This window comes from Micropterus salmoides, unplaced genomic scaffold (assembly GCF_014851395.1).
Source record: "Micropterus salmoides isolate LMB-PRFRI ecotype aquatic unplaced genomic scaffold, ASM1485139v1 Ms_hic_scaffold_1, whole genome shotgun sequence".
Lineage (NCBI taxonomy): Eukaryota > Metazoa > Chordata > Actinopteri > Centrarchiformes > Centrarchidae > Micropterus > Micropterus salmoides.
Window position 1 is genome coordinate 26,730,174 of NW_024040040.1, and position 18,999 is coordinate 26,749,172.

The 18,999-nt window shown below is 40.2% G+C and overlaps 1 protein-coding gene across 1 annotated transcript in view; it reads left to right on the top strand.

Annotated features, from left to right (window-relative positions):
* stk17a (serine/threonine kinase 17a) overlaps positions 1 to 12,562 on the top strand; it is a 46,902-nt gene extending 34,340 nt beyond the window's left edge. The window contains exons 3-7 of the mRNA XM_038723208.1: positions 6,012 to 6,159; positions 6,529 to 6,655; positions 6,746 to 6,794; positions 7,089 to 7,268; positions 9,771 to 12,562. Of these exons, the coding sequence (XP_038579136.1) occupies positions 6,012 to 6,159; positions 6,529 to 6,655; positions 6,746 to 6,794; positions 7,089 to 7,268; positions 9,771 to 10,125 (859 nt within the window). The 3' untranslated portion in view covers positions 10,126 to 12,562. The remainder of the gene's footprint in view (positions 1 to 6,011; positions 6,160 to 6,528; positions 6,656 to 6,745; positions 6,795 to 7,088; positions 7,269 to 9,770) is intronic.
* The last annotated feature ends 6,437 nt before the right edge of the window (positions 12,563 to 18,999 follow it).

Genomic DNA, 18,999 nt, shown 5'->3' on the forward strand with positions numbered 1-18,999 from the left:
CACTGAGCAATAATCCAGATGAGATAGAATTAATGCCTTAATAATTTGTCCCATTACATTTTTTGGTGAAAGTTTAGAACATCTCCTAATCACTGAAAGACCTCTTCCCATCTTACTCACCAATTTATCAATATGCGTTGCCCATGATAATTTACTATCTATTGTAATACCTAAAAGTTTAATCTTTTGGACTTGTTCAACTGTAACATCATTAACATACAACTTTAACCTAGGCTCATTTCTTAAACAATGACTTGTCTCAAATACAGTGCTCTTTGTTTTTGAGACATTAAGAACTAATTTGTTATACGTTACCCATTCAACTACAGACTGCAATTCTCTATTTAAAGCTCTTGCAAGTTTTTCAATCGTAGTTTCCGCCATGTATACTGTTGTATCATAAGCATAAATGCTAACTTTTTCCCTCTATGTGATTAATGGTAATTCATTTCTAAACACAGCATATAACAATGGACCTAAGCAGCTTCCTTGAGGAACTCCACAGCTAATAGGTTTGTCATCAGAAAAACTTCCATTAAAGAAAACTCTTTGTTTCCTGTTGGTCAAATAGCTCTCCAGCCAAAGAATTGCAGTCTGATTAAATCCATCCAAATATATAAAAATCTGCGCTGAAATCCAATAATATAATAACTACTACTACTAATTTGTTACTGTCAATTTCTCAGAGCCAATCATCTGACATTTGAGCCAGAGCAGTTTCAGTGGAGTGCCCCTCTCTATAAGCATGCTGGTAATCTGTATTCAAATCATTAACTGAAAAATAAAATTGTATTTGTTCAGAAACAGTTCTCTCCATGATCTTACTTAAAGCAGGTAACAGACTAATTGGACGACTATTAGGGCCCGAAAACGGTCCATTTCCATTCTTAGATAATGGGATAATCTTTGCAGTTTTCCAAGAAGAGCAGGTCTAGACCATACTCTATGATGTTATTTACAGAAGCCCAACAATTCCCACCAAGAGCAAGCACTAGGCGACAGAGGCAAGGAAAAACTTCCTTTTAAGAGGCAGAAACCTCGAGCAGAACCATGGCTCAGGGTGGGCGGCCATCTGCCTCGACCGGTTGGGGGTGAAGGAGAGAGATAGAGGGAGAGAGAGAGAGAGAGAGAGAGAGTGAGAGAGAGAGAGAGGGCAAGAGAGGAACAGAGAGAAAAGGAGAGGGAAGGAGAAAGAGGGGAGGGAGGCAGCCTACACAATATACACACAGAGGTACAGACAGTAAACGTGATGTTGCTATAGACTAAATGAAAAATGGTATAGATATGTATAGTAGTGTTAATGATAACAATCATAATGTTAATGGTTATAATAACAATAATAACAATAGGACTAGTAACAATAGTTGTTGTAGCAGAGGGTGTTGAGCAGGAACACGGGGGCAGCAGGTGACCCGCAGCCACAGATCCAGACTCCACAGCTCCAGAGCCAGAAACACCTGCAGGAAGTGATATTAGGAGAGAGGAGAGGGACGAGAAAGCACAAGACTACCGGAAAGGGGAGAAGTTGTGTAACATGCAATAATGGGATGAGGTTGCATACAGAGGGAGAGAAAGTAGAGGAGAGAGGAGCTCAGTGCATCATAGGAAATCCCCCGGCAGTCTAGGCCTATAGCAGCATAACTAAGGGATGGTTCAGGACTCACCTGAGCCAGCCCTAACTATAAGCTTTATCAAAGAGGAAAGTCTTAAGCCTACTCTTAAATGTGGAGGTGGTGTCTGCCTCCTGAACCCAAACTGGAACCTGGTTCCACAGGAGAGGAGCTTGATAGCTGAACGCTCTGGCTCCTAGTCTACTTTTGAAAACTCTAGGAACCACAAGTAACCCTGCATTCTGGGCTCTGAGCTTTGTAGGTAAGAAGAATGATTTTAAATTCTATTCTGGATTTTACTGGAAGCCAATGCAGAGAAGCTAAGACAGGAAAAATGTGATCTCTTTTCCTGGTTCCTGTCAGAACACGTGCTACAGCATTCTGAATCAGCTGAAGAGTCTTAATGGACTTTTTCGAGCAGCCTGATAATAAGGAATTGCAGTAATCCAGCCTAGAAGTAACAAATGCATGGACTAGTTTTTCTGCATCATTTTTAGACAGGATATTTCTGATTTTCGCAATATTACGTAGGTGAAAAAAGGCGGTCCTTGAAATTTGCTTAATGTGAGACTTAAATGACATGTCCTGATCAAAGATAACTCCAAGATTCCTCACAGTGGTGCTGGAGGCCAGGGCGATGCCATCAAGGGAAACTATATCTTTAGATAATGCGTCACGGAGGTGCTTAGGCCTCTGTGACTTTTTCACGGATTTTAACATCCTGAAGGCACATTTGAAGTTTAGCTAACTGATGAGTTTCATCTGGCTTGATCGATAGATATAACTGAGTATCATCTGCATAACAATGAAAGTTTATGGAATATTTGCTGATAATATTACCTAAAGGAAGCATATATAAAGTGAAGAGGATTGGTCTGAGGACAGATCCTTGAGGAACTCCATGACTAACTTTGGCATGCATGAAGGACTCATCGTTAACATGTACAAACTGAAATCGATCTGATAAATAGGACTTAAACCAGCTTAGAGCGGTTCCTTTAATGCCAATGAAATGTTCCAGTCTCTGCAATAGGATTTGATGGTCAATGGTATCAAATGCAGCACTAAGATCTAATAAAACCAGTACAGAGACAAGTCCTTTGTCTGATGCAATAAGGAGGTCGTTAGTAATTTTCACCAGTGCTGTCTCTGTGCTATGATGAGCTCTAAATCCTGACTGAAAATCCTCAGATAAACTATTGCTCAAATAAACTATTGCTCTGTAGAAAGTCACACAGCTGTTCAGCAACTGCTTTCTCCAGGATCTTAGAGAGAAATGGAAGGTTAGATATAGATCTATAGTTGGCTAAAACATCCGGATCAAGTTTGGGCTTTTTCAGAAGAGGTTTAATTACAGTTACTTTAAAGTACTGTGGTACATAGCCTGTTGATAAAGATAGATTGATTATATCTAGTATAGAGGTGCTGACTCAGGGTAAAACATCTTTAAGCAACCTAGTCGGGATGGGGTCTAAGAGGCAGGTTGATGGTTTAGATGAAGAAATTATTGAAGTTAGTTGATAAAGATTGAGGGAAGCAAAACAGTCTAAACATATATCTGGTTCTACAGCTGTTTCTAAGGTTCCTGAGTTTAGAGATAATTTGGTGCCAGTTAAGGGCAGGTCTTGGTGAATTTTGTTTCTAATAGTTAGAATTTTATCATTAAAGAAGCTCATGAAGTCGTAACTACTAAGAGCTATGGGAATACTTGGCTCAATAGAGCTGTGACTTTCTGTCAGCCTGGCTACAGTGCTGAAAAGAAACCTGGAGTTGTTGATATTTTCCTCTATTAATGACGAGTAGTACGCTGCTCTGGCATTACGGAGGACCTTCCTATAAGTTTTAAGACTATCTTGCCAAATTAAACGAGAATTTTCCAGTTTGGTGGAACGCCAATTCCTCTCAAGTTTCCGCGATATTTGCTTTAATTTGCGAGTTTCAAGCTAACCGTCTTTGTTTTATTATTTTCTTTTTTAGAGGGGCTACAGAGTCGAGTGTCATTCGCAGCAAGCCTGCAGCACTATCAACAAGATGATCGATTTGGGAGGGACTGAAATTAGCATAGGAATCCTCCGTTACTTTGTGACTTGACAATGAATTTAGAGCTGATGGAATCGCATCCTTAAATTTAGCTACAGCACCATCAGACAGACATCTATATATATGTTCCTAATCAAGTCCAATCAGTATAATCAAACACAGCTGGACTCAAATGAAGGTGTAGAACCATCTCAAGGATGATCAGAAGAAATAGACAGCACCTGAGTTAAATATGAGTGTCACGGCAAAGGGTCTGAATACTTATGACCATGTGATATTTCAGTTTTTCTTTTTTAATAAATTTGCAAAAATTTCTACATTTCTGTTTTTTTCTGTCAAGATGGGGTGCTGAGTGTACATTACTGAGAAATAAAATGAACTTTTTTGATTTTTGGAAAATGGCTGCAATGAAACAAAGAGTGAAAAATTTAAAGGGGTCTGAATACTTTCCGTACCCACTGTAGCTGCAACTCCACCTCCTCGGCCTGTGCCTCGAGGAATGTGAGTATTAATATGACTGGGAGGGGTGGATTCATTTAGGCTAACATATTCTCCATCACCCAGCCAGGTTTCAGTAAGACAAAATAAATCAATATCATAATCTGATATTAGTTAATTTACTAGTACACCTTTAGAAGAGAGAGATCTGATGTTTAAGAGTCCACATTTAATTTTCCTATTAGTTTGCACTATTGCTCTTGTGGTTTTAATTTTTATGAGGTTTTTATGCACAGCTACTCTTCTGTTTACCTTTGATTTAAATAATTTCGATGGTCGGCGGGCAGACACCGTCACTATAGGATTTTCACTAAGTAACTCCTGAAATGGAGGAGCAGAGTGTTTGGTCCCTTTCATTTCTAAATTTGTTTACTTTACAATTAAAATTATTTCTAAATTAATTAGCAATATCAACCAGTTTAGTAAGAAATTTTCCTTCTACTTCCAAACAGGATGGAGCTGATTTGCTTGTTCTACCCATAATACCATTAAAAGTATTCCACAGCTTTTTATTGTCATACTTAAAATTATTTATCACATAATACAACTTCCTCTTCCTTTTATTCAACTTGGTTATATAATTTCTTAACTTGCCGTAAACTTGCCAATCGGATTTGTAGCTTGAATGAATTGCCATTCTTTTCGCTTGATCCCTCTGTATCATACAATCCTTCAGTTCATCTTCAATCATTAAAACCTGTCTGACTGCCTGAACTCATCCACCAACTTATACAGTACAATGTTGTTATTACTGGTGGGAAACTGCAATAATAGTTGAAATAAACCAGGATTCAGTAAAGTTTGACGTGACTGCTCTGAGCACTTACTGCACAGTAGGATCAGACCTGTGAGGTTACGCCCACATAGCTGTGTGCAGAATGGAGGTCTATTTGACTTTCATTACCACGCATCAGGTCTAACCTCCAGACTGTTTGCCAGTGTTTTTATTCTCACTAGCTGGGTTAAAGGCCTTTTCTTCTCACCTTGAAAGACGAAAACACACTTCAGGCGCCCCTCCTCTTCCTCCCCCGCTCCACCCTCCTCTGAGATAAAGCCTAATTCACCAGCACCCTGAGGGGACGCCTTGTCTATTCCTGACTGCCCTCCCTCGTTTTCCTTTCAATCATGCCCCCAGTCTAATTGAGTTTATCCATCAGAGTTTATCTCAGGTCAGAGGAAATTAAAGGAGGGCAGTCGCTTCGATTGGTTCAGACATTTTTCATTTTGCTGTTTCTTTTACAGTCACAGCCCTGTTTGTCATGTGAGAGGTGGAGAGAAAGTGATCAGTCAGTACAAACGGCCTCATTCAAATGAAGCATATAATTAGTTTGCTATATTTGGAGGTGCTCTGCTATTTCTGCCACCACCTCCAGTCCATTATGGCTTGTGGTTTCAAGTTTCATAATCTTTTTGGTAAGGTAAATGTCTGCATTTATACAGCTCCTCTCATTCACACACACATTCACACACCAATGGCAGCACGCTACCATGTAAGGTGCTGGCCTAATCATAGGGAGCAATTTGTATTGTGTAGGGACACTTGGACATGTGGACGTGGGGATCATACCACCATCTCTTTGATCAGGGGATGAAACATGAACTTAGACTGAAGTCTGGATTTCCTGCGGGGGCTCCAGTTTCCTCTAAATTACATTGAGTGTGTGAGACTGATGTCCTGTCTCGCATGTACCCTACTACCTTCTCACCTAGTGCATTCTGGGAAAGGCTGCAGCCTCCCTGACCTTGCAGGGGTTGAGCAGAGGAAATGGATAGATTTTTGGCTAACTTTTACACAGAAGAAATTCAAAGGGGCAAGTGAAAATGTTTGCACTGTAATCTGATGTATGTCTTCTGTGTCTTCAGTGCGGCTGGAGGTGAGATCTTCAACCAGTGTGTGTCAGATCAGGAGGACGAAGCCTTCAGTGAGGACGATGTGAAGAGGCTCATGAGGCAGATCCTGGAGGGTGTCTCCTTCCTCCACCAGAACAACGTAGTCCACCTCGACCTGAAGGTCAGAGGACACACAAACATGATTCTCCATCACCACCTTTATTTTGCATTTCTTGTATAGTCCATTCATTTCCATTCTCATTCCTCCATGATGTCTACAATGAACCACTCAGTTCTGATAAGACCTGAACAGGTTCATGTCCTTTTCTATGGCAGAAATCCTAAAAGTGCTGTATATGAGCACAGTCACATATTCTATTTAAATGAGAAATTTGTTCTTGATATGATGTCTTGAATTGTCCAGAAAACTACACAAATGAGATGCAGGGTAGCTGTGTGAGCCCAGGGCACTTACTTACATACTGTCTACTATCTACTATAAACCTGTATGATGAGTACCAGTAACATGTGTGCTTTGAATTCCTGTCAGCCTCAGAACATCCTGCTGACCAGCAGCTCTCCTCTGGGTGACATTAAGATCGTGGACTTTGGCCTGTCCAGGATGGTCAGCAGCCACCGGGAGCTCAGAGAGATTATGGGAACTCCGGAGTACGTTGGTGAGTTGCTGCTCCACCTCACCTCTACCACCTTTCACAAATGTTTGCACTGATTTCATTCTGAATGATAACCAGTATGTCTGTTTTCAGCTCCAGAGATTCTAAACTATGAGCCCATAAGCACAGCAACTGACATGTGGTAAGAAAACTCTTCTGTGTGCAGCTGATTAGATGAAAACATAGTGGTGCTATTTTTGTACAGAGAGGTAAACAGCAGTAAACACAAAGCGGCTGATGGGAATTAATGAGCCACTTTGTGTTTAGGAACATGAATATATGTTCCCCAGAGAGCCACAGAGCCATGCATGGCTACAAATTATTAGAAACCTGATTTAGATTAGAGATTAAGGTGTATTTGAATGTTATTTTGTACATGCTTCTGTATCAGCCTGCCCTAACCCCGTCTGCACTGTGCTCCATGTGCTGCGTTTAGGAGTATTGGTGTTTTGGCCTACGTGATGCTGACAGGAATCTCTCCGTTCCTGGGCGAGGACAAGCAGGAGACGTTTCTCAACATTTCCCAGCTCAATGTGAGCTACACCGAGGAGGAGCTGCAGCAGCTGGACCGGGCCGCCCTGTCCTTCATCCAGATGCTGCTCCGCAAACAGCCACAGTCAGTCCACACCTCGCATGTCTTCAAGACACACATGTGGTACTGATGGGGTCAAATTGTCTAGAAAAGGCACAACAGAGAAAGCGGAGGCATACACTGTGCATTCATTAGAAAATAGATTGTGTACTTCACTGACACCAGCTGAAAGCAGCCTGGCTGGTAGGAAGAACGCTTTCATTAACACAAACTCTTACAGCTTATTTTGGAAAATGGTTGGCAGTAATGTGAAGTTTATCCAGCTCAGAGTCAACCTGTGTTAAGAACCCTTTATGTCAGGGGTCGGCAAATAAGTCTGGCAACGGAACAAATTTTTTTAAAGCCGTTACATGGTGGGCCAGAACAAAGTCAAATTATTTCAAATCGATTCCAACTAACTGGAAATTTTTTTCTCCCTTGTAAACAAATTGATTATAAGGACACGTTTTCATATGTTCACAATAAATCATGTCCTGCAGTGTATGTGCACGTCCCGGCGTTTGATCCACATTCATAAACCTATGGACGCTTATTTTCATTTCACTGAGGAGATTCAGGGGAATCCAATCACACGTTTACTGACGGCTTTTTCAGAGGTGTGTCAAGCAAGCCAGAGACTCTTTTAAATGTCTTTCAGAACTTTTCAAAGTAAAAGCTCTCAATAAACTTGACATAAAGCATTGCTGCAGAAAATGTTTTCGTGCTTTTTATTTGTGCAGAATCACTTAAGAGGAAGTGATTATGTGAGTAACTGTAGCTCTCATGACTGAGATCTATTTCAGCACCAGTTGCTATCAATTTATTTATTTTTTGTTTTTATGCTGTCAAAGCAATCTGGCCCCGGGCCAGATATTATTGCTGGTGGGCAGGTTCTGGTCCACGGGCCGCCAATTGCCGACCACTGCTTTATGTGTTAATAACCTGAATCATTTTGAAGACCACCTGAAGGAGTGAAACAAACTATTAGAACACTTACACAATTCTACTGTTACAACTTACAAAGCAACTATAAAAATATTTGAAAAGTTCAGAACTATGAACACAAACGGGATAGCCAGGAAATAACAATAACGCTATAATTTAGTTTTACCATCTGCTGATCTTTAGATTTACTTTAGTTTGTTGTTTGCATTATCTTTGACAATCAGTGGTCCAGTTTGGTGCACACCCTTTTAATGCATGCTGGTGTGACCAGTGTTTCTCTCATATGGGGGCATTTTTGGGTTTTGGCCTCTGTGAAGCAAGGCTTTCTAGCAGGCGTACTAATTACTAACAGACAATCGCTGCCACTCTCGCCACTGTATCCGTGTTCGCCAGCTCCATGTGTCATGTGGCTCTTGTCTGAGTCAGTTTTTGCCAGAGATCTCTGAAATGTGAAATTCACCTATGAACGTATATAAATGCCTGTATTTTTGGCAGTGACTTGAAAGGCTGATGCAGCTGGATGCTGAGAACATTCGGACTGAGGCTCAGAATATGGCCCCTGGTCAAGTCTTCACCATTTCAATGATCTGTTTACCTTAGGGGGCTTTCACACCTGAAAGTCCGCACCAAGGTCCAAAGTCAGAAGTTCATTTTTTGATACATTTTGATACACTCAGTTAGTTTTGGTTTGGTTTCACGCTGCAATTCACTAAAGGACTTTACATGACACACTTGCATCCTGTCGTCATCATCTATGTGGGTTGCATCTCCCTATACTTGACATTGATTGGTTTATTAAACAGTTCTGTGGGTATCTTTGACAAGAATAATTGAATAAAAAATTAACATATGCATATTTGCCACTATATTATTATTATGCCATTACTATCTGCAGCACCAACTATAGGCCTACTTAAGGCTAGTTCAAATTCGCAGTTAAACGTCCTCGTTGTGCGAACATTATAACACCACCGACAGGAAAGGAGACAGCAAGCAATCCTCCTGCACCTCCGTTTCAGGAGAAACCAAAGATATATGTGGCAGTGCGCTTCTGTAGTGGCTGTCTGTTTGAAAAAATGATCTTTCACGGGAGATTTATAATTGTGTCCTTATTTCAATGCATTTCTCCGTGCATTTGTTTGTTTCCAGTTTACACATCAACCGCCAAACTTCTTGTAAATAGTCTGAAAGTCCGAACCATCCAAAAAATGTTTTCACACCAGAAACAAACCGAACCATGGTTCAGTTTGGTCCGGACCGTGGTCCAGGGGAGGTTTCACACCTGCAATTTTGGTTTGGACCAAACTGAAAAGTCCGAAAGTCCGGACCAAACGAGGTAGGTACACTACCTACCTGTGTAAAAGTACACTCCTTCAACTCTAAAAGGCCTCTTGACCTTCTGTGAAGCTTTGGTGACCCCTAGTGGGTGTCTGGATTCTCACATTGGGAACCAGTGATCTAAGACATACGTTCCTTAGTGTCCTCACTGGACTAGTTCAGTTAAAGTGATGGCTGGGCCATTTTCCTACCAATATGAAAGCATGTATTCAACACAGAACAATGTACAAGTGTATTCATGTGTGTATGTGTGTCTCTGCTCAGGGATCGGGCCACAGCGGAGCAGTGTCTCACACACCCCTGGCTTCAGTCCTTAGAGCCTCAGGGAACCCAGGAGGTGGAGGTGATCGTCCCAGTGGAGGACCAGGAGGCATCCAGCTCCACCAACAGCCCCGAACCGCCCAGCAGCACAGCTGAGGAGGTGGAGGAGGACGTGGTGGAAGGCCCGCTGACGGAGGAGCTGATAGTCATGGCTGCCTACACCCTGGGTCAGTGCCGCCAGTCCTCCACCTCAGAGAAGGAGGCCCTGGCTGCCGAGCAGAAGGCTATCTCCAAACGCTTCAAGTTTGAGGAACCTTTCAGCGCCCTGCAGGAGGTCCCTGGAGAGTTCATCTACTGAGCCCACCCAGTTAGTGTCACGATAACAAATATAGACCTTCTGATTATACAAACTCCCCTCCATATAAACTGTATGTGTATAATCAGATGCTGTTACAGTCAATCGGATGTTATTTAAGTTGGATTTTAAGTGCATTTACTCACGTATTTATCCCATAATGCATCACCTTGATAAACAGCTACACTGGCTTTATGTCTCTTGTTTCATTTGGTTTGCAGTTGGATTTTTCTTTTCCCCCTGAACAACTGGCCAAATGTAGACACACACTAGAGAGAGATATGCCCAGAGGCTACAGTAGAGTTTCGAAATTGATCTTCAACTTTTTGTGTTGAAGAGTGAGATGTTCCTTAGGGCTGTCATCTCAGACCAACATTCAACAACAGGGAGACCTTCTGGCCTGGATCTTAAATAGGTAGGGGGCACATACAGAATACACAAGAATTTAGATGAATGTGACCTCTCCAAACCGCTTGTTGTGAATTCCCACATGTAAAGCCTCAATAATGAAATAAACCTGGCATTAAAATGTAAAACATTGATTGAGATTGAAACCTTTTTACTTGACTGACAAAACAGTCTCACCATATTTTTGGAGCTTTCAATCACATCACACGAGCTTCCTCAGCAGATGGAGATTGCCCAGTTTTAATGTAAAGGTGAGAAGTCTGAGAAAAATAAAGACATTTGAACTACAGTTCCATGACAACCACGCAAACATCTGCTGAAGAAAATTGTGTGCTACGACCAAGAGTTCCAGAACCGCTACATCATTATTCTTATTATTATTATTATTTAGAACATAGTCTGCTGGAGTCTACATCCCACAGCAGACTCTCTAGAAGTATCTGGACTTTTCAGTTACTCGTGTGCGAGTGCAGGGTAGGATGACCAGAGACAGACCCAGAGGGGCAGGAAACAGTGCAGCCACATGACTGACTGATCAACGTGTCGGTCCAGTTTCAGTGTTTCAGCAGCTCACAGACAGCAAGTGCTTGAGGCATGTATCTGATGCTCTCTGATGCTGTACGTTGTGCTGTGCATTCGGTGGTTTTAAGCCTCCGTGACATCCATTACAGTCTTGGAATGGATTATCCGATTTAATGAAGCCATACCCATTTACATCTAGCTAAATAGAATGGAGTACGTTTCTCAAAGGTGGGCTAAAAATCCTGATGACCTAAAAAGTAAATATTGATTACACAAATACCCTTTGCTCACTGTACCTAGACTTTAAAGCCCCTGAAAACTTGGTTTCATTTCATTTTTAAGTGTCTCCCTACAACATTAAAGGTGCATGAATAAATAAATTTCAGGTTTGCTTTGGTGTTGTGTGGCCCCACCGCACATGTTCATAAGTAATAGACATTGGCGTGTCACACACTTTATAACCACCTTTCCAGGCTCTGCGGAAGTTTTACAAACATATACCTTCCTGGTTTAAAAATTCATAATACAAAGAATAACCTGACTGAGTTCACACCCGGAGGCTTCTCTTTTATAACCGCTGTCTCTGGGGAAAATACTTTTTGGGCCGCAGTGGATTTTTCTGTTGTGTTCATGTTAAATGTGTGAAAATGTGTTTTCAGGGCCTTTAATACTGGTGTCATAGGTGTCTGGTTATTCTGTCCAGTTACTACAAATCAGTGGTCCCCAGTCAGAATGAAGAACTCTTAGAGGCCCTGGTGTCAGATACTGACTAGGCTCATGTATCAGTCAGGCTGTATTAAGAAATGAACTCCTGCCACAGATACGAGATGATACATCTGCTTCATGTAGTGATACCGCTGAGAGGTGTAAGCTGAGGAAATCTCTCTGCAGCATGAAAGACTGTGTGTAGAGCTTGTATACAGTCAGATATGTCCATGTGTACTGATGACTGATTTGCAGTTGGGATTGTTTGTTGCACTTATTACAAAACAGCAAGAAGGAACTGACTTCTATTTTTTTTTTCATGCTTTTTGAATTCAGAAGCCAAATCTTTGTTGATTTCTGTCCACGAACTTGTGTGTGCTGCTTTCCTCTGAACAGAACCTGCTCCTATCAACTCAGCCCTGTTTCTATTTTGTCTTGTTTTTGGTGCCATGCTTGGAGAAAATATTTGATTATTTTAACGCTTGCTGTTCCTTATTTCAGGTGTTTCTGTGTCATATTGCAGATTTCTCTGAGGCAGAATGTTGGAGTTTTCTAATTCTGTGTACATAATAAAGTTTTGTGTTGTTTTTAAGAGTTATATTCAACAGTACTGTTTAAAGAGCCATTTCACATATTCCTCTGACATTGCAGACTGACCTTCCCATGGTTCAACTCTGAAAATGACACGCTACACTTCCAGTGGGTCGGTACTGTAAATGTATGTGTATGAAACAATAAGCTGTATTAATACGGGAACAGATTTGTACATGAACGTTCTGTACTGTAAATAAATATTTCAAAAGTGTGTTGGGAGTTTGTGTTATAATTTGTGAATGGAAAAGTTTGCTTTAGTAGCCAAATGGTATGTCTCAAGAACACAATCACAGAGTGACTGATTGATGCTGATAAATAGCACAATAAACTCCTTGTAGGTGAACTGGGGTCACTATGGTTGTTGTTAGTTCTTTTTGTATTTTAAATTAACCATGGCTTACATGTTATTATTCTTAGATTAATTACAAATCAGTTTGGTAATATGACAAACTAAAGCTCAGTAACACAGAAATGGTAAGGGCCTCAATGTGGATGAGAAGCTCATGTTGGGGGTCCCTGTGTCATTATGTTTACACGTTTTTACTGCAGCTACACAGTAGTTAATTTAATTACCTTAAACATATTGGAACTATGAAATGAAATCCTGCCAAAATCTAAAGCAGATCAAAATCTTATAAATTGAACTGGATGATGAATAAAATGTAGTCAGTCTACTAGAATTTATCTTTATGAAATCAACTCAAATGTTACTAATTTTAATTGTTTCAATGCAAATGTATGGTCAACAACTTTTTGGTTAGTGTAAGGAAATGTGATAATAAATGATACATGCCCATGTTACAGCAGCATAGAGAGAGATGAGAACAGATTAAGAAACTACATAAATTTTAGAGACTTAAGGTTATATACAATATATATATCCCTCACCTTTCTAACTGAAAATGTGCAAATATTTGTGCAGTAGAAGTCCAGTGGTGAAACTCCGACAGCCATGATGTGTCAATTAGTATAGTATACATTGGAATAAGTACTAATAATGACGTGCTTTACATTATACATATGCGCATACTATGTAATATACACAAACTACACAGTAAGAATACAGTCCTATTAAGTATATAATAGAGTACTTTGATATAGCATGCAGTATACTATAAAAGTGCAATAAAAACAACATATTTGTTTGGTGATAAAAGGAATATAATGCAATGTAAAATAGTGTTGCTACTCATTATACTACTACTCCCAAATATGTAATTTGCATCTGAAAATGAGTCGGCGGGTTAGAGGTAGGAGTTCATGATTCAGCAGGTTTAAGCTGAAATACTTGTTACTATGACAACAGCTCCAGATCCATTTTTGACTTTTTCAAGTCAGGTCAGACTGACTCAGTTATCCATGTCAGAGCACCGGGCCTCTCCAGCTGTAGGTCATGGCCTACAGCCTCATAGCGTCTGCTGGGAAGAGGTCAAAGGTCATCATCCAGGAGTCAGTGGATGACTAGAGAAAGATCAGAGGACATCTGACACTATCTTTGAACAGAGACAGGCGTTACCATATACAACCACCAGGTGTGGCTGAAAAGCTCCAGAAGATTTCCAGTGAGTGGATCTTATTCTAAGAGGTAATTGACGGTGTTTTATTACCACGTCGATGCTGCACCTTCAGACTCATTCAAGATATTATTATTCTGTTGTTGTAGTTGTTTTTTAATGGAAATGAACTGTAGCCTTATTCTGTGAACATGTAAAGGCATGTTTTTACAGATAATGTGCACATTGCTAAGATGCACCATTACCTCCACAGACCACTAGATGGAAGCATTGGTATTTATATTCCAGGCCTCAGAACGCTGGCGTGGACTTCAGGTGCAGAGACTTCAACAAATATAAAACTGTGAGGGTTTTGGCATTTTAATGTCTGTATAGTTGTTTTGGAGAAGAGAATACTTTATGTCCCCCCATAAAGAAATGAGTTTTCTGCAACAACAAGTAATAATGTTTCTCCCACAACAAATTCCAAAATGTGTTCCAAATGTTGACCAATAGCTAACAAATGATGTTGTTGGTGCAGCATAGTCGAATTGTGAAACAGAGGACAGGTCAACTTCGCACTTTGTGAAAGGTGCCAAGTTATGATTGGTTGGTGACCAACGTGTAATCTGTTAATCTGACACAGAGACCATATTTAGACACAATATCATGTACTCTAAACCCGGCATTACAGACACTAGCCTGTAACACAACATCTACAGACACCAACAGGCTGCCTCAGAGAGAGGAAGTCAAAGTAGAAACAATAATACCAAACTGGGACTGAGTCAGCTTAACAACAAGACAAACTGAAAACACAGTCTTATTACAGATGAGCCTGAAGGCCACAAATAATACAAAGACATGAAGAATGGCAGGGGGAATCTGAGAGAAAACAGCAGAGTTGTGGAGCTGCTGGTGAAGAAAATAAATCTCTACCCAGACGGACACACAGCGCCTGCTTTTACACACTGCTGGATCAGAGCTGTCTCAGGACATTTGACTTAATTCAACTTCCCTCAACTTGTGGTCTCTTTCATGTCATCATCATTTCATTGTCTGGGAAAAAGCACATTTACATGAGCACTATTTCCTTTCATGTCTTATTATGGTTTTATGAAATGGAACATCATGCCGTTGTTATCTCTGCATGATTCTGACAATATACAGGTTTCTAATCATCTGTATAGGAGTGCCACATCCGGACAGTCATTTCTGTGCTGAGGTGCAGGTATCACCAGTATCTGACTTTTCCCTACAGCTAAGCATGTTTTATAATGCAATATTTATTTTATTTATTATTGGTGTTTATGACTATTTTCTCCCTTATTATACAACTCACAGTGCACGTTTTAGGTCTTCATTAGATTTTTTAGAATTAAGATACCATATACAGCTAACCCTTACCCTAGCGCTGCATTAAGAAGATATAACATGCTGTTTTCCAGCCCGTCCTCACCAGAGATAAGGCCTTTTAGGTTGATTGTGCAGCAGGTCGATTGTTTGCTGCTTAACATTTATTGTTAAACAGCGACCTCTGTTGGTTGTATGATGGGACCAAACCCAGGAGACCTAGGATCGAGTCAAGTGTGAAACAAAGTCAATGCTGAGTTACTTCAAGTTTTTGCGTAGGTGGCATGCATCACCTGCCTTACATTACTTACTTACTTACTACTACTACTATTACTACTTGCATAATGTACTTATTTGAACCCAAACCACGGTCTTGTCCATAACCTAACCAAGTTTTGTTGACTAGGTGGTAGATTTTGAGTCTTGCTAAAACTGTATAAATAAATAAGTGAATGAAACTTGTAAAACCTGTGATAATAGTGACACATACATATACAACTTACAAAGTTAATAGACAGTGTTGCTGTTATCAGCAGTTATATGTGTTCCCTGTTCCTGTTCCCTGAGACTGAAAGATATAAATCAAACATTAACATGAAGGTTATGACAAAAAGCCAAAATCATCTTAAGTGACAAAATCATCTTCAAGGTCACATTCATCCATCAGCCTGCTGCTGCTGCCTCCTTTCATACCAGCATCATAAATCATCTTCATACACAAATGGAGATTATGGAGATACTTTCAGTTTTATGTGACATGGTTAGTATGCTACTTTTATCAGTGTAGTTTGTTTTATGTGTATTTGTATTAGCTTTGTACATTTGATTAAACGTGTTTGTCCTTAAGCCTTAGTGCTTTTCTTGATTTGCCTGTCCCACATGAGGCCTATATATTGAAGTTAATCCTTTACAAAGGGAATGTAACCCACTGAAGTGAAAGAGCTGACTAGTTTTCCTGAGCTACTGTGGCTGGAGTGTTTATACTCTCAGATACTCAGTAATTACTACATCAGGGTTAATTTTTGTGGGGGCAACCGGGGGAAACTGAGTAAATGTAAAATTGAAGGGATAAAGATTTGGTGTGTATCTGTGTGTGTGTGTGTGTGTGTGTGTGTGTGTGTATGTGTGTGAACATTTTCCCTATTAGCACTACTGCTGATTCTCATGCAATACAATCTCTGTGCCAAATCACAAGTGGCTGCACCAGAGCTACATCTAATCAGCCCTCTTTCCTATTAAGCTTCATAGCAGTAGACAAAAACCATTTGGAAGACAGAAGATTTAAAATGAAGTACTGTATTCCCAGTGGTCAGTGTATTGTAACGGAATACAGTTACTTTATTTTTGTATCCTGATTACGTAATGGTTTTACTCCCCAACACTATGAATGAGTTGCTACTATAAACAAATGGACTGGATTTTAAATAAATTATTACAGTTTAACAACTGTGAGCTAATTTGGTGAAGACAGCAGAACAGCAAAAACGTCTTATTCTTTCAGCGAGGGCTACGTGAAAAACGTCTTCACCAAGCTGAGCCAATCAGAGGCAGAGTAGGGCAGGTCATAGTAGGATTTGCAAGTTTGCATCTGGCTTCTTTTTAGGCTTCTTTCTTCTTTTTCTTCGCTAAAGGTCTTTGGGCAGCAAAAACTGCTGCACGAAAACTCACCAAAATTGGCACATAGGTTGCAAATTCCACCCACTACTCAGGCAAAAAAAATGGCCCTCATAGACCTCATGGTGGGGCTATAACAATCCACTTTACGTTTCTGCAATTATCTCGAAAACGGCTTCGTTTAAAGTCAAACTTCTTTCATCATTTTAATCTCTGGATTCATCTGCATCTTTGCTCAAATGGTCTTCTGCTCTAAAAATGTCAAATTATGTGACTTTTTATCACTTTTCTCTAAAACCTATATTTGCAGACTCGTCCCAAACGGTTTCACCAATCGACCTGTAACTTCTATGGACGTCGCTGATCAAAAGTTATCAAAAGAATGTCAATCTGTTTTTTTTTTCATAAATCTAAATCTAAATACATAAATGCTCGTAAATCAAAATTGGCTTAAAGGAGACCTATTAAACTGCTTTTCCAGTCCTATTTTGTAGTTCTGTGACTCCTATATGGCAGCTTTGCATGATTCACCGTTCAAAAAAATATTTTATTTTCTTATACTTCATTTCAGCCTGTGTGATACAAGCTGCAAATGCTCTGGTGTGTGTAAGGACCCCCCTCTCAAAGCCCACTGAGCCGTTGCCAGGCCCATATATGGAACACCAGCTCCTTCTGGCTCGGTAATACGTAGAACGGAGCTCTTGGTAGAAAAAGCAGTTCAAAACAGAGCGTTCAGAACAGGAGGAAATCTGAGATTTTCGCTCACAGGGATTTCTTTCAAATACTTTAACCAAATTTTTTGAAGCTTTGGCCATGTTTAACATGAATATCCAACATTTTAACATTGTAGATAAGTCATAAAATGTGGAAAAGCATAATAGGTCTCCTTTAAGCTATTGTAACCAAACTTGGTGCTCGGTCCGAGCTTTGCTAAGCAGTCCTGGGATGTTCTGAAAAAGTTTATACCTTGTATTTTGCTGCATGGATTCGTACAAAATTCGGTTTGCACGATCTAGGGTCACTACTTAGTTGATGCATAAAATTTGGTAATAGTTGCTCAAAGTGGGCGTGGCTTATTACAACAAATGTAAATTTCTAGACATTTCTCATTTCAAACTTTAAAAAATCTAAGAAAATCTCCTGTACAGCCTAGAGAACTGAATTCTTTTCAGCACATCCATTGATTTGTGACAACCATTTGCCTCACTGCAGCCTATGGTCAACTCAGAAGTCTGTCACTCTATATTTTTCAGAATATGCTAAATCAATTAACATCTATATCTGCACAAGTCTTTCTTCAAACGCTACCAAAATCGACACAGATATTCTCTAGATGACTGATATGAAGTGTTTCAAAGGGTTTTTAGATCATCATAGGTCAAATGGTGAGTCTGCAGTGATATTCAGTAGCTTGCTGTAACTTCTACAGAATGCACAACATTTTTTTTGAGTTACTCGGTCTTGTCTCGGCCTCAGACTCAGGATTTAATTTCAAGACCAGTCAACACCATAACTTTGGGAATATCAATAAATTGCTTTTGCATTGTCTGATTTATTTGTTAACATCCTAACTTTGATATATTGACGTATTGCTTAAAATGCAACCAATAACCCTCATGAAAAATGTGTTGTTAGTGTTAACGACTGTCCCCCCTCCCCGCGATGGTCAGCATGGAAAAGGAGCATTGAATAAAGATGCTTACGTTGATTTCAGCTCTTAGTGTTTGAATGTGGGTGTTTTAATGGGAATGTGGATGTTTTAGATCAGTTTGAGAAGTACCTATGATCTCGTTCCACATTCTATTGTATGTCTCCATCGCACTTGGTCTTGACTCGGTCTCAGCCCCTAAAAGTCTTGGTCTTGTCTCGGTCTCGATAAACTTTGGTGTTGGTCTTGACATGGCCTCGGTATGGGCGGTCTTGACTACAACACTACACCAACATCTTGACTGTTGTAAGCATTTTAAACTGTTTAAACTGACAAACTATCCAGGTCTGGCACACGTCTCACACGTCACTGCCTCAACTTGTGAGAAGGTGTCTGGAAACAACTTCTCACCAGTAGCTCAGTCAGTCAGTCACCCACTCTGGACATCTGAAGTTTCAGGGTTCAAATCCCCAGATAACCAATTCAGACTTGCTGAGAATAAGGATTGTTCAGATCATACTGAGTCCAAGGTCTCTGTTT